The sequence below is a fragment of the Squalius cephalus genome (assembly GCF_949319135.1).
Source record: "Squalius cephalus genome assembly, chromosome: 8".
NCBI lineage: Eukaryota > Metazoa > Chordata > Actinopteri > Cypriniformes > Leuciscidae > Squalius > Squalius cephalus.
Genome location: NC_137129.1, coordinates 13077257 through 13091195, shown reverse-complemented (window position 1 = coordinate 13091195; position 13939 = coordinate 13077257). Strand labels below are relative to the sequence as shown.

General features: G+C 37.5%; 2 protein-coding genes and 1 long non-coding RNA gene across 4 annotated transcripts; 1 reads left to right on the top strand and 2 right to left on the bottom strand.

The window, feature by feature from the left end:
- Nucleotides 1–19: 19 nt before the first annotated feature.
- ppp1r11 (protein phosphatase 1, regulatory (inhibitor) subunit 11) lies at nucleotides 20–4379 on the top strand. The gene is made up of 3 exons (XM_079879017.1): nucleotides 20–573; nucleotides 2184–2292; nucleotides 2602–4379. The coding sequence occupies exons 1-3, from the start codon at nucleotides 484–486 to the stop codon at nucleotides 2781–2783; spliced, it is 381 nt and encodes a 126-aa protein (XP_079735143.1). The 5' UTR covers nucleotides 20–483; the 3' UTR covers nucleotides 2784–4379.
- A 279-nt stretch (nucleotides 4380–4658) lies between these two features.
- On the bottom strand, nucleotides 4659–9797 carry cUnh6orf47 (chromosome Un C6orf47 homolog). The gene is made up of 2 exons (XM_079879014.1): nucleotides 7841–9797; nucleotides 4659–6258 (listed from the first exon to the last, which is right to left on the bottom strand). The coding sequence occupies exon 1, from the start codon at nucleotides 8817–8819 to the stop codon at nucleotides 7869–7871; it is 951 nt and encodes a 316-aa protein (XP_079735140.1). The 5' UTR covers nucleotides 8820–9797; the 3' UTR covers nucleotides 4659–6258; nucleotides 7841–7868.
- A 961-nt stretch (nucleotides 9798–10758) lies between these two features.
- On the bottom strand, nucleotides 10759–13727 carry LOC307163127. 2 transcript variants are annotated; one of them, XR_013822021.1, is made up of 11 exons: nucleotides 13621–13727; nucleotides 13314–13359; nucleotides 12882–12939; nucleotides 12614–12672; nucleotides 12353–12404; nucleotides 12065–12122; nucleotides 11796–11854; nucleotides 11537–11579; nucleotides 11394–11459; nucleotides 11156–11216; nucleotides 10759–10979 (listed from the first exon to the last, which is right to left on the bottom strand). It is a non-coding gene; the product is annotated as an uncharacterized lncRNA (long non-coding RNA). The 2 variants fall into 2 exon arrangements; XR_013822022.1 differs by having other exon boundaries at nucleotides 10788–10974.
- Between the last annotated feature and the right edge of the window lie 212 nt (nucleotides 13728–13939).

Here is a 13939-nt window from a genome sequence, read left to right as displayed (position 1 = left end):
GTAGCGTCCGCTGTTTCCTATCGGATAGTTTTTAGAGGAACACTCAGCGGTTGCGTCTCAAAAGCTAATGACCTGCCTATCTAGACAGCATTGCTACGCGTCAAGATTGCGTTGCTCTGTCTGAAATCGTAACATTTTTGACGTGTTTCGAGTAAACAGCGTATTTAGATATACAATTCAGCTGAGCTGACTTAAAATACTTCTATAATGCCACAAATCCAGTCTAGGTAGTCAGCTCACTAGTTTTTTGAAACACAGTCAACTTCAGAATGTGGTCCGTCCGTAAATGCGTCCTTCCGAGGAGTGATTAGACCAGTGCAAATTCATCTCATGCATTCATCTCAGATGCATATAGCGTCTAGCTCGACATTTTGACACGACAACCAACAACTGAATATTTGTTTTCTAATATTCTCTAAATTGAGACCAGACTTTCATCGATCGAACGCCTCTGGGAAGGTTTATTCGGGTTTCATCAGTGCTATGGCGGAGGTCCAACGTAACGTTACATCGAGTGAGACGATAACGGAGACCGTTCAGGTTCAGACGGGCACACCGCCTCCACCGCAGCAGGTACTGCCCTATTTACCGTAGTAGACACCATGATCACTAACCACACTTGCTCGGAATGATTCAGCTACAAGAGATGAGGCCTCTTGTAATTAACTAAGTTAATCGTTTTATAGTTAGCATATCGACTAGTTTAAATAACTAGCCAGATACCTGCATACGGCCTGTTTAGTAATCAACATGTTCAGCAGGGTTTATGTGCTCAACTGGTTTGGCAGTGTGTTATGATCTTAAGTTAATCCCCATCACAACAAAAATACACCTGTTAATGTTTTAGCCTGTTATAGACCTTAGAAAAATGTATCATGGTAACCACCTTTTTCAGTTTAGTTACAACAACTTATGTTACTGCCTTCAGAAATTATAGAAAAATTGTGAAAGCATTTTACAGCACTTAACGTTACTCAAAAAGTACTGGGAATTGTACCAATTATAAAACCATAAAACAAACAATAAACGTTACTTGTAATAAACGTTAAATAAACGTTAACTGAATAAAATAAGATGTATATATTTTTTAAAAAACGTATTTTTTTTTTCAACTAGTTGCCATGTTGCCAACATTTCTCATACAAAAATAAAACTGAAATAAAAAATGAATATAAACTAATATAAATGACAAAATGCATAACAAAATTACTACAACTTTAAAATGAAAAGAGAATATATATATAGGCTATATAAAAATTCAAAATATTAATAAAAACTATAATAGTGTCACACTTGGTAGTGCCATGGCACAGTTAGTATCAATGGTTGTGCCATAGAGGCTTTTATTTATTATTTATAATTGTATTTTGTGGATTTATCATTTATTTATTTGTAATGAAAAATCCAATTAGACTTTATTGTCTTCATAGAGTTTGACAAATGAAATATAGTTACAGGTTATACCACAATATTGAATGACTATTGCCATATTTATATACCATAATACATGGTATTCTACTACAGTAATTTAAAGAATACATGGTGTTGCTGTGGTGTATGTCAAACAGACATTGTTTTAACCATGGTACATAGTAAGATCCCTTGTTAATTTATTGTGTTTTTACAGTAGTAACACAAAGTAGTTTTATAGCAGAAACTATGGTTGCTGTGATAGATTTAGCTATCATCAAACCTATTAATGGTTGCTTATATCCAAAACAACATTTACTAATGTCACATCAAAACAACATTTACTAATGTCACTAAGGGTCCGTTTACTTTACACAACACCATTTTCAACTAAAAATGGAGACCTTTTAATGCTTTTTTGGCTGTTAATTTACAAGACAGCGCCATTTTGGGGGCCTGAAAAGGCAAACTTTTGAAAATGGGATTCAAAGTGCACGTTTTTGAAGACGATACCATTATTGTCTCCATGTAAACTACAAAAATGTGAATTTGTGAAAACGGTGATGTCATGCGCATACATATAACGTGTTCAGTCTATATGCGTGTAGTGTTTCTATACAAAGTGTTATCGCCAACTACTGGCCTGACAGCAGAATACAACATTTTTAATAGTTTTCGCGGATCCGTGTGAGCAGGGATCGTTTTGACAACGCTGTTGAAAAACATTTCCGTCGTGTAAAAGTGCCCTAATATTCTCCAAACGATGGTTTCAGGAGGGAAGAAGCTTGACCATCAAGCTCAGGAAAAGGAAGACGGAGAAGAAAGTGGAGTGGTCCAGTGACACGGTGGACAATGAACATCTGGGCCGGAGGTCTTCAAAGTGTGAGTCTGGGTTTATTAGTGTAGATCTGGTGGTCTGAATTATGGATGATCATTCAATCTGTTTATATCTATTGAGAATTTCTTCTAAAACATCAAAATCTGTTTAATACTTGGAAAAATGCTGTAGGACAGGCAGATCTGGGCCATTTCAAGTCTGCTTTAAAATAGCTGACCTTAAAAATTGGGTTTAGAACGACCTGCATCTTTTTAAAGCGGCCGATTGAATTTTTCATTTCTTGAAATAGAACGTCCTCAGCTGATTTGTCTTTTTGCTGTCACTTTCTTCTAAAAACATTTTGATGTGTCCAGGTTGCTGTATTTACGAGAAGCCACGACAGTTCGGCGAGTCTTCCTCGGAAAGCGAGGGGGATGACGAGGAAGGCTGCGGAAGTGCGCATTGTGTTCTGGGACATGGGAGAAGAGGCAATGAACAGAGGGAGGGTGGTGGGAGCACAGCGCCACCTAGCTCTGGGGGAACAAACCCTCACTAGAAGTTAGTTGGAGAGCCGGATTGGAGCGAAGGGTAACGGGCGGCACTACATTCATAATCCCTCATCCTCACTCACACTGAATTACATCACACCATCACTGGGTGTCCAAAGCTTTTTGATGAATGAAAGCTTGTAGAGCAATGCAATGTGGTCCGTTTTCCCCGTGGTCATTAGTGTGATGACTTTGGGAAGACTAAACCTTTTTTGCGATCTGAATGCTGCGGAAAATTGATATTTGTTGTACATATGACATTGGTTTTTATTTCTTTTTGTGAAATCTATAGTTATTTGTTTGTGTTTAACAACTTGATCTTACCAGTTTTGTGTCCACAAACAATATTTTAATGAATTAAAAACCTTCAAATGTAATTCGGGAAGGTTATACCTCCGTGCGAATTTAAAAGGATTAAATGCAGTATAAAAAAAAGGAATTTTATATCTTGCTGTGTCACATTTCTAGCAGCAGTATTTCTTCATATCACTTGATCACTTGAGGAAATTCAAGCGCAATATGTGTTGTGTGCTATAGTGAATTCAGAAAATGACAGATTTCAGGAACTCAACCCTTTGAATATATTTACAGGGGCACATTAAATCACCTCCATTAGTTTTCACAAGTTTGATTGCGTTTTAGTGAGGCTCCCCTCAGACAATCAGGCCAGTAGTAAACTCGGCATGTACATAAAAAGACATTAATGTGTTTAAAACGTAGTAAAGTGGACAGAAACTTTTAAATTCATTCTGAATGCGAGGTGAGAACGGCACCTTGATCATTACCCAAAACTGAGGTAAATTGAAAAGCAGCAGTGAAATTAAACAGTGGTATACGGATCTGAAAACACATAGATTTGGCAATTATCTGTTTTATTCTCATGTTTTACATGAAATCCAGGGAAAAATGTTTTGGTGTGTGCGATTGAGAAGATCACCCTGTGACGTGTAAGGTGACTCATTTCATCCTGGTCACGATGGCTGCTTTTATTTAGCAGAAATTGATATAAAATCCAGCTAAAAGTGGGAGAGGTGCATGCCGTCAGCATGGTGTATAGTAGTTTGATTTGAGCTTTAAGGATTGATTATCTGTGGTTATAAAGAGCACGGGAAGGTGCATGACTGAATGCTGGCCAAGAACAAAATGCACATAGCATCATCTCTCCACCGATGTCAGATACAGTTTACAGTTGATTCCCATCAGGACCATCGCATCAGTCATCTGTATCCCAGCATTCACATGCATCTGTCGTCCCTTTACTGTGAACGCACCTGTATGTACATAGCAAAGGTCATAGAGTGGATTTAACATGAATAAACAGATGTTAAGTTATGTTCTTTATATCTATTAAATGCTTAATGGCAACCTGAATGTGTCGTCACTGTTTCTGTTCAGTTCTTATTTGTACATTTATGTAATGATTCAGTTGATGCATTATTAATAGATCTCAGAAGCTTTGGTAAAACAGATTAGAGCAGTCATGTGTAAAATGACAATCATAATTTTAATATACATTAGCAGCACTGAATGGAGCTGTGGATCAATGTTATTAACTAAAACTAATGATTTTAAAAAAAATTAGTAAAAATGACAAAAAACATCGCACAAATGAAAATTAATTAAAAATAAATAGCATAAAATGATACTAAAATAACACTGCTGTAGATTTGAGGTGCTCATTTGGATAATGTGTTCAAAATAAGGTAAATCCATAAACCCTAAAATGTCGTATTTTTAAGGTTTATTTCTGTTAATCACAGCAGCCGTTTTTTTACTGTAAATTTTGTAGTGGCACTTCCTGATCTCTTTCCTCTCTCTCTCCCTCACACACACAATTTAATATAATAAACGTAATAATATTAGAAAAATAAGGGAACTTAATCTGAATCTGTGACCACATTTGTGGCAGTTTATTGAAGAAAGTCACTATAGACATACTCCAGACATGAAATGTGGGAAAAGGAAGTTTATTTGAGCTGTAAGGACTATTAAAGACTCGATGTGCAGCACTTAAGAGCTGTAAATGTAGATCTCTCTGTCCCACAACCTAGATACATCTATCCTTGAGCTGTAATCAGTTCACTCTACAGCAGACATTTCTATTCACAGCCGTCTGGTTTCAGCAGTGGCCCGCACTTCAATGGACTCGAAACTTACAAACATAAAAAACACCACACATTTTAAAGAACCTTCAAAGGTTACGCGTATTCTTCCATTGCTCAAGTTTGCAGTGAACCAACAAATCTAGCGCAAAATTTGAATGCTTAAATAACTGACATGGACAACCAAGAAATTGATGAGCCAGTACCATGAAGAAAAAAAGTCAACATAAGAAAAGCATTTCACAAGTTTTTCATTGTTCTATAGTATCATGCATAGGTAAAATGCTATTTGTGGAACACATTCAGGAGGAGAAAGCTATTGTTACAAGCGCGAAAAACATTTGTGCAACGAAGCATTAGATATCAAGCTTTAAGATACTCAGTTGTGCAAAATTACTTCTATTTCATTACCCATAATTCCCTGTGAACTGGCCAAAGTACCAGATATCGTGAGGCACAAAAGATATGATAATCAACTGAAATATAAATGAAGCAAATAAGAACGACAATACATTTGAAATCAATCAAGACATGCAGTTAATGCTGTAATGAAGCATACATAAATATATGTCAAACACAGTGGTTCTAATGACGTAAGTGAGTCTTAGATTTTACCAACAGGTTGAATGAATGAAAATAATACAGGAACAGAATAATGTAATGCGCAGGTTTGCTGTGTGTAAAAGGTGTTTTAAGCTATTCTTTCAAAATTTTGCATCCAATTCCTTTACAATTGCACTCAAAAAGTTCACCAAAATTGTACGTGAGTGGACTAAAGGGCTGAATAAAAGATGAGAGATATAATGAACTCAATCCATTACACGGAGGAGCACATTACGGAAATTAAGTCCAAAGACTCCATTAGAGGCAACATCGAGCTACGAATAAAGTGACACATGCAGATTTGCATTACATACAGCGTGGAGTTGTAAAAATGTTAAACACCATATAAAATGAATGTTTCGGTACAAACAACTAGTCGATTCACTGGATGAGCCTTCAGAATCATGCAATATTTCACTTAAGTCTCAGTGAAATTCCCTGACAATCAATCACTGCTGGTTCTTCGGGTTTGTAGATGACTTCCTGTGCAGGCTGTCTTGTGGCAGATGTTGTTTGTTGTTTATCGCTGTGGATGTAGATTTTAGTGTTTTACTCAGTCACTTCTACTGCTGGTGTGCTATGTCAAAATTGTTTTTGAGAAAACTAAAAGTACATTTTAAAGTGAGGAAAAAAAAATCTACTGGAGGAGAGAAAGAGGTGCTGGTATATTTAGGGTGCTCTTCAATCGCTCTGATGGTGGAAGTTGTGGGTGGTCGTGTTGAAGTGGCTAAATCTTCTTTGAGAGATCATGGTACTGGACTATCAGCATTTCAGCAACCTGTGGCAGAAACAGACACATGGTTAATGACAGTTGCATTATGCAGTATGAGAATAGCCTGAGGTTTGTGTGTTCTACTGAACTTGAAAGGAACAGTTAATTCAAAAATGAAAATCCTGCCATAATTTACCCTGACGTTGAGCTATGCTGGAGGGAATATCGATTTAAATTTTGGTCTGTCTGTCTGTTGCAAAGTTATCGTATGACTTCAGAATACTTTAGCTATATGAAATGAGTAGTATAGACTACTTTCATGATATATATATATAAATTACCCATAGCAGATCTATACAGGTGCAGCTGGGGAAGATGGAGGGTTTGAAAGCGTGCTGCAAACTGCTACAGTGAATGCTAACCAGCCATTTAAATGTTGAGAAGCAAGCTCATTGGGTGCAGATGTGACATGAACCAATCAGCTTGTGCAAAGTAGTTTAAAAAGTAAAAGTAGCTTGTGCCATTTAAAGTTTCATAACAGAACTTGTCATTTACACCCCCATAAACAGTCTTTGTCTGGGATCATGCATTTTCAAAGACTGTCCTCCTCCCCCAGAGATCATATCAGCAGGGAATGATGGAAGGCTTAAAACCGCAAGCTGGTTTCACAGCTCTATGAAAATGTCACGCTTGTTTTTCTCTGGTTGAAAAATATAAACTGCAACCCCCACAGCAAATGTTAGGACTATTACTAAAAATTAAACTGTAATTAATAAATGGATGTTCTGTTGAAAATATGAGTACAATCCATGGTGTTGTGGGTGGTTGCCAGTGTTTTGCCAAGCAACTACTAAAGTGTCCTTAGTGGGTTCTAGGACATTGCAATGCGGTTGCTAGGGTGAATTATATGGGACGAAAAGGTGCATTCACGCCATGTCGGATTTACAGCGATATTTCGACTTGTAAAAAAAGTGAACGTACACATAGAACTCGCAATTACAGCTTGCAAACTCCGAATTTTCTATGAGCTACTGCGACTTGTACAACTTGACCACTGCAGATTCATTTCATATCATGCCGTTGATAGTGTTGCGCATAATTCCAAGTCCGAGGACAGGAACAACTTAGAGTACGGGAACGTCACGGGTTGTCATCACATAATTACGACATGGCGTGCCGTGAACACAGTAAAAATCGCAAGTTTAGAAATGAATGTTTCGAAAAAATGTAAATAAATGTAATCAAAATGACGCTTACTGATTTTTTATTTATTTATTTGTTTACTTGCATGTCACGTGACAATTAACCGAGGTCAGAGAACTGTGAACATGCAAAAGTGTTTTTGAAATATTAAATTAAAAGGCAGTACAAGTAAATATTTTATGCAAAGATGTTCGGCCTACAAAAATGTTTTAGAATCCCTGGTTTAGAGAGTAACAGCAGACCTCTCTTCAACAAGCCTCAAGATTTGAGGTATATTTTGAGGCATAGCATAGCCTAAATGCTGCAGGATGCGTTATGCACCAAAGTTTAATGCTTATGTTGCAGGTTTGTGATTAGTTAAAGTGGATATTTTCAAAGCATAATTAGATAAAAGGAAAGCAAATCAAGAAAACAACAGATTCCATGGGCAAAAACAACTACTTACCCAGTTTTACCTCACTTTTCCTAGGTCTTCAACTCCTCAGTTTAACTCCATTCTTGCTTTCGTCAGTGGTCTGCTGTGGCTTACTCTGCTCCCATATGTCGTCCTGTTCCTCCTCAGCCTCTTTGACCTCATCGTCACCTTTCCCATCATCCCCCTCTGCCAAAGCCTCATTCTGCCGTACACTGACAGAGATGACCAGGGCTTGCACGATACCATAGATCAAAGCAAACTGCAGCAGGTACTCCTGTACCGCCCACAGCAGTCCGGCCATCCCGACAGATGCCACCAGAAACATGGCCATCCCATGGAGCCACAGCTTCAGGGCCCCCTGCACCCCCAGCACGTCCAAAATGATCTTGCTTGGAGGGGATACAGTACTCAGGAAGCCCACCACGAACAAATCAAAGAGGTGTCGGAGGAAATTAAAGCAAATGTTGTAGTGCTCAGGCACAATTTCCCCAGTCCACGAGCGAGAGAAGAAGCGGAATGCTGCTGATGGGTGCTGAGACAGCGGCGTGGGGGATGGCGGGGGTGTCCCGTAGTCTGATTCCCCGTCGACTTCATCACAGTCCCATGTCCCTTCATTCCACCCGGCACATTTCTGCTGGCGGAGCCCGGTGGACGTCGACCACCGGGGCCAAAAGAAGTATCTGGATGGAAGCATTCTCCTCCACCAGCGTGAGGAGCTTTGGGCCACTGCTTTCTCAGGCTCAACATCAGGCCCCATCGCCCGAAGCTCTTCTACTTCCAAAGGCTTAAAACTCTCTTCGGTCTCCCAGAATTCCTCAGTGAGTGTCTTTTGGTCCTTTTTGGTGTTCTCGCCCCTCCAAACCCAAGCAGTAAGTCCCCATAAACCCCATCTGCTTTCAATCTGACTGTCCATTGTTAATGGTTTCTCTGGTTTGGTCTTACTGCCCCAGGACGAGTATAGATTTGCTGGACTGACCCACCCCCAAACTCGCCCTACAACTGCTGTCATGTCGGCGGTCGGCACTATTACTTTAGAATGCACAAAGGGTGAAATTTAAAAAAAACTAACATTAATAAAGGGGTCACTGTGTGAAAATGCTAATATTTTTAATTAATTGTTAATTAAATTGTAATTAACTATAGTATAAAGCAATAATTAAATTGGAATTAACTATAGTATTAAGCAATAATGTGAACAGGTAGCCTACCTCTTAATCTAATGGCATAGCTATTAAAAAGTCAAAAACGACGGTTAGTGTCCCTTGTAAAGTAGTTTCACATGTAAAGTTTTACACTGCCACACGTACAAGGTATCTAACGTTAAACAACGACACCTCAACAGACCTGTATTAAGGCGTGTTTGTATTAGAGCAAATGAACCAGAACATAACTTACGGACCACACCTTTGCAAATTACTCGAGGAAGAGAATTTAAATTTTAATTAAATTTAATAATAAAAACAAAAAAATATCACTGTGGCAGTAGGGTTTCATACATTTTGTGCTCTACACGTATTTTCCTCGGGCGAAACGGCGTCGGTTAGCATGTCTGAACAAGCCGATCGACTCTTTAAACAAAACTTTATACGCTAAACTGTGTCATTGTCGAACGGCGAAACACTATCGACCGGATAATCAAACATACCTCCGACGTCAAATCTGTGATGTAGCAGCTACAATAATAACTGGCAGTTACATCTACAGTACATGGTACATCTCAGTCGCTGCTCTGCTTCAGTTGCAAAAACAGTTCAGATCACTTATCGATGCCAGCTTCACATTCCTGTTCACTACCGCCCTTGCACAAACATGCTCAAACAAATGTTTCAACTAATAAATAATCGACAGAATGCGAAAATACAGTCTGGTGTAATTCCAAAGGGCGTTTTGATAGATGACGAAAAAAGAAATGCAATAAAAACTCACTGACTGTGCACGAGCTGGTTTAATGGACTAGTGATGGGAAGTGTGACTGTGACTCACTCCCGCGAATCGATTCTTTCAAATGGTTCATATGAAAGAACTGGTAAAAAAAAAAAAAAAAAATTCTCGTGGGATTTTTGTTAAAAACGTCTCAATAAAACCATATGTACGCATGTTTTGCTGTTTATTACGATTCTTTCGTTACGAATAAGACATAAGTGCTGAATAACATACTATTACTTTAAATTTATTAGAGTTACGGTTTTATCCAAAGCAACAATACAGAAATATAAGCATTTTTTTCCAGAGGCGCAACTATTTAAAGTGTACAATGACAGGTTTAAGAGAAGTATGCCATTATTAATATGCCTTTTCGAATATACAACTTATAATATGCATATATAAATATATATAATGCTCAATTTAAGAATTTAACCTGTCTCTTTCAAGCTGTTCGGGTCAAACAATGAGTTTGAAGATTCATTGAAAAGATCCGACTCAAAAGAAAGATTCGTTCACAAATATGGCGTCATTACGCATTAGTACGTGAAGAACAAAAGCGGTTACATTGTCATCATTGACCTTCACTCTGGAGATTTATTAAAGTCCGTATAAACTGTTAAAGTATATTGTTTTCTAAAGTGTGCGCGTTTATTTGTCACAAAGTAGCCTAGTCGCAAAAAAATACATATGTAGTGAGAACGAGTCAAATATGATGAACGCCACAACTAACAGAAACAACCTGTTTCATAATAAAAGTCCTTTGTGATCCCGATCAGAGTGGGGTTACATGCAGAGTTCATCAAATCCACAATTGTGTGATGTGCTTGAATACTTCATAAGACCCATTGCAAAATTTTCTTAATATAAATCACAAGGTGTTGCAATAGGGTGTAAATTAGCTACATGTATGAACGCTATTGTACTAAAACTATCAAACTATTTTTGACCCATTATCCAGCAACATGAATAAGGTAAGGCATAGACAATTGCATACACAAAGATGGAAATGCAACTAAAAACTTAAGCTGTAATTGTGAATTTTTTTTATTTTAATGTAAAAGTAAACAATTTAGAAAATGCAGTTTACAAAGAACTGGAAAGTGAAAAACAAGCAGTTACTCAAACTGTCCTTGGAAAAACAGTAGCAATGAAACAACCGTTTAAACTGATACACAATACAACAGAGAAGCTTGACATCGTCCTGCAGACCGGCCACAACTCTTCTGCCAGACTAACTTCTGTCCTTAAAAGAAAACAAGTGTATTAGATTACAAAAACAATAAAAAGTGTATCAGTTGTCTGTCAGTGTTTCAGTGCGCCGCGAGAAAGTTACTTCATTGACTTTCAGTGGAACCGAACTACGCACTCATCATTAACACAAGCTATAACCAAAGATAGGTTTACTGGACCAGTACTTACGGGTCTGCACATTCACATGCATATACCCATCTTTGGCACATTATTCTGGCATCACGTCAACCTAAAAGAAAAAGCCAATGTCAATCAGGAGTTCTTCATTACAAATACACGCTTATAATCAAAGCTGTGCTCAGAGAAATGTAAAGAGCTTCATGTTGTCATCAGAGACTCTAGTCTATTGAATCATCATTGCACATCACTAATAAAAGATCAGCACTGTTAGGATAACACCACCAACCTTGATAGAATCATGGGCTCAAGACATTTTAAGGTCTATGTTGGCTTCAAATCCTTCGTTGAAAACCTTGAAAATAGAAAAATTGTTAGCTCATCGTGGGCAAAGTCATGGCTCATGGGAATAAGAAAAAAGTTATTTCTTACTGGTCGTCTACTGTTGACATGAACCATCCTGTTGGGATCCAACCTGTAAAAATAACTTAGACATTTAGAGACATTCAAGTCACTTTAACTCAATCACAAGCTGTACTGCATGTGTTCAGTGCACTATAAAGAGCTTCATGGGTAAATCAGAGACTCTAGTCTAATGATTCATCATTACATGCAATAATGGACCATTGGAGCAAGGTTTTCTTTTGACAAAGATTAATTGTTACAGGTTTTCACTGGCATACACTCTTACCCATTGGATGTAAACTGTTGACATCAGCTACCTGGCAACATTTGCTTCTCCCAACCAACCTGCAAAAATGTAAAAATTTAGGAACATCTAAGTCACTTTTACTCAATCACAAACTGTGCTGCATGTGTTCAGTGCACTATAAAGAGCTTCATGGGTAATCAGAGACTCTAGTCTAATGATTCATCATTACACGCTATAATGGACAATATGCTTTCCTTTGAAAAGAAAGACTTATTGTTAGAGGTTTTCATTGACAAACTATTTCTTACCCATTGGATGTAAATGGTTGCATCATCTAGGTTGCAAAGTCTGTTTCACTCATCCAACCTGTGAAAGTCATTTTGACATTTAGGAACATCCAAGTCACTTTTACTCAATCACAAGGTTTACTGCATGTGTTCAGTGCACTATAAAGAGCTTCATGGGTAAATCAGAGACTCTAGTCTAATGATTCATCATTACATGCAATAATGAGCATTAGGACAATATGCTTTCCTTTTAACATAAAGATTGGCCTAATTGTTAGAGGTTCTCATTGGCATAAACTTATTCCTTACCCATTGGTTGGGTAACTTGACATCAGCTACCTGGCAACATCTCCCATCGAACCTAAAAAGAGACTTAACATTTAGGAACATTCAAGCCACTTCTATTCACAAACTGTGCTGCATGTGTTCAGTGCACTATAAAGAGCTTCATGGGTAATCAGAGACTCTAGTCAAATGATTCATCATTACATGCAATAATGGACAATATGCTTTCCTTTGAAAAGAAAGACTAATTGTTAAAGGTTTTCATTGGCATAACCCATTTCTTACCCATTGGATGTAAACTGTTGACATCAGCTACCTGACAACGTCAGTTTCACTCATCCAACCTGCAAAAAGTATTTTAACATTTAGGAACATTCAAGTCACTTTAACTCAATCACAAGCTGTACTGCATGTGTTCAGTGCACTATAAAGAGCTTCATGGGTAATCAGAGACTCTAGTCTAATGTTTCATCATTACATGCTATAATGGACAATATGCTTTCCTTTGAAAAGACTTATTGTTAGAGGTTTTCATTGACAAACTATTTCTTACCCATTGGGTGTAAATGGTTGCATCATCTAGGTTGCAATGTCAGTTTAACTCGTCCAACCTGTGAAAGTCATTTTGACATTTAGGAACATCCAAGTCACTTTTACTCAATAACAAGCTGTACTGCATGTGTTCAGTGCACTATAAAGAGCTTCATGGGTAAATCAGAGACTCTAGTCTAATGATTCATCATTACATGCAATAATGGACAACAGGGGTTTCCAATCTTTTAGATGGCAAATATATATTTATATGTATAAAGACCAAAGTATTTTCTACTGTTACATTTTAATCAATTTATTAAATTATCAACTTTAGTTAGAAACATTTTTATAATTACTATTATTTATTTTTACACTGCTTTTCTTTTAACTCTTCCACGGACTCGAGTTTGAAAACCCCTTAAAGAAAATGAAAATGCTGTCTCATACTCACAGCGAAATTCTTGCAACTTCGGTCCATTTCTTTGCAATTTGGTTCTCTAACACGACAATATTCAGGATTAGTAAACATTTACAAACAATGAACATAATATTATCAAGTCATATTCGATAAAGTTGGTCTATAGACTAAAGGTATCTATCTGCGACCACGAGGGCGAGGCCATAAGCGCCAAATCTTTTTGGCCGTCTTTGGTTAGCGTTAACGCACGGGCTGTCGGCGTTCCACAAATAATTTAAGCTAATGCCACTAAACTGTGTTCTTCGTATTTAGTACAAAAACAAAGTCTGTTCATCGCTACCTCTAACACTGCAACCACACTGCAATCAGCATCCGCAGGATGACAAGGATCGCGCAACGTCCACGCAAGGAAATTTAACAGGGTCCTAATGATTCTGCAGATAGGGTAGCGAAATATCTGCCTGAATGAAAATATGAGCACATTTTCGTGCTAGAAACTTTGAAAATATTTCTTCTTATTATTCTTCGTCTCTTTTACTTTACAATTACATTTTACATTTTTACACCGCAAAAGTATATAATTAATAATTATTAATTCAATAATATATCAAAAGCACAGCCATACAGCATGCAGCGGTAATTGAATTTTGCTATTAAAA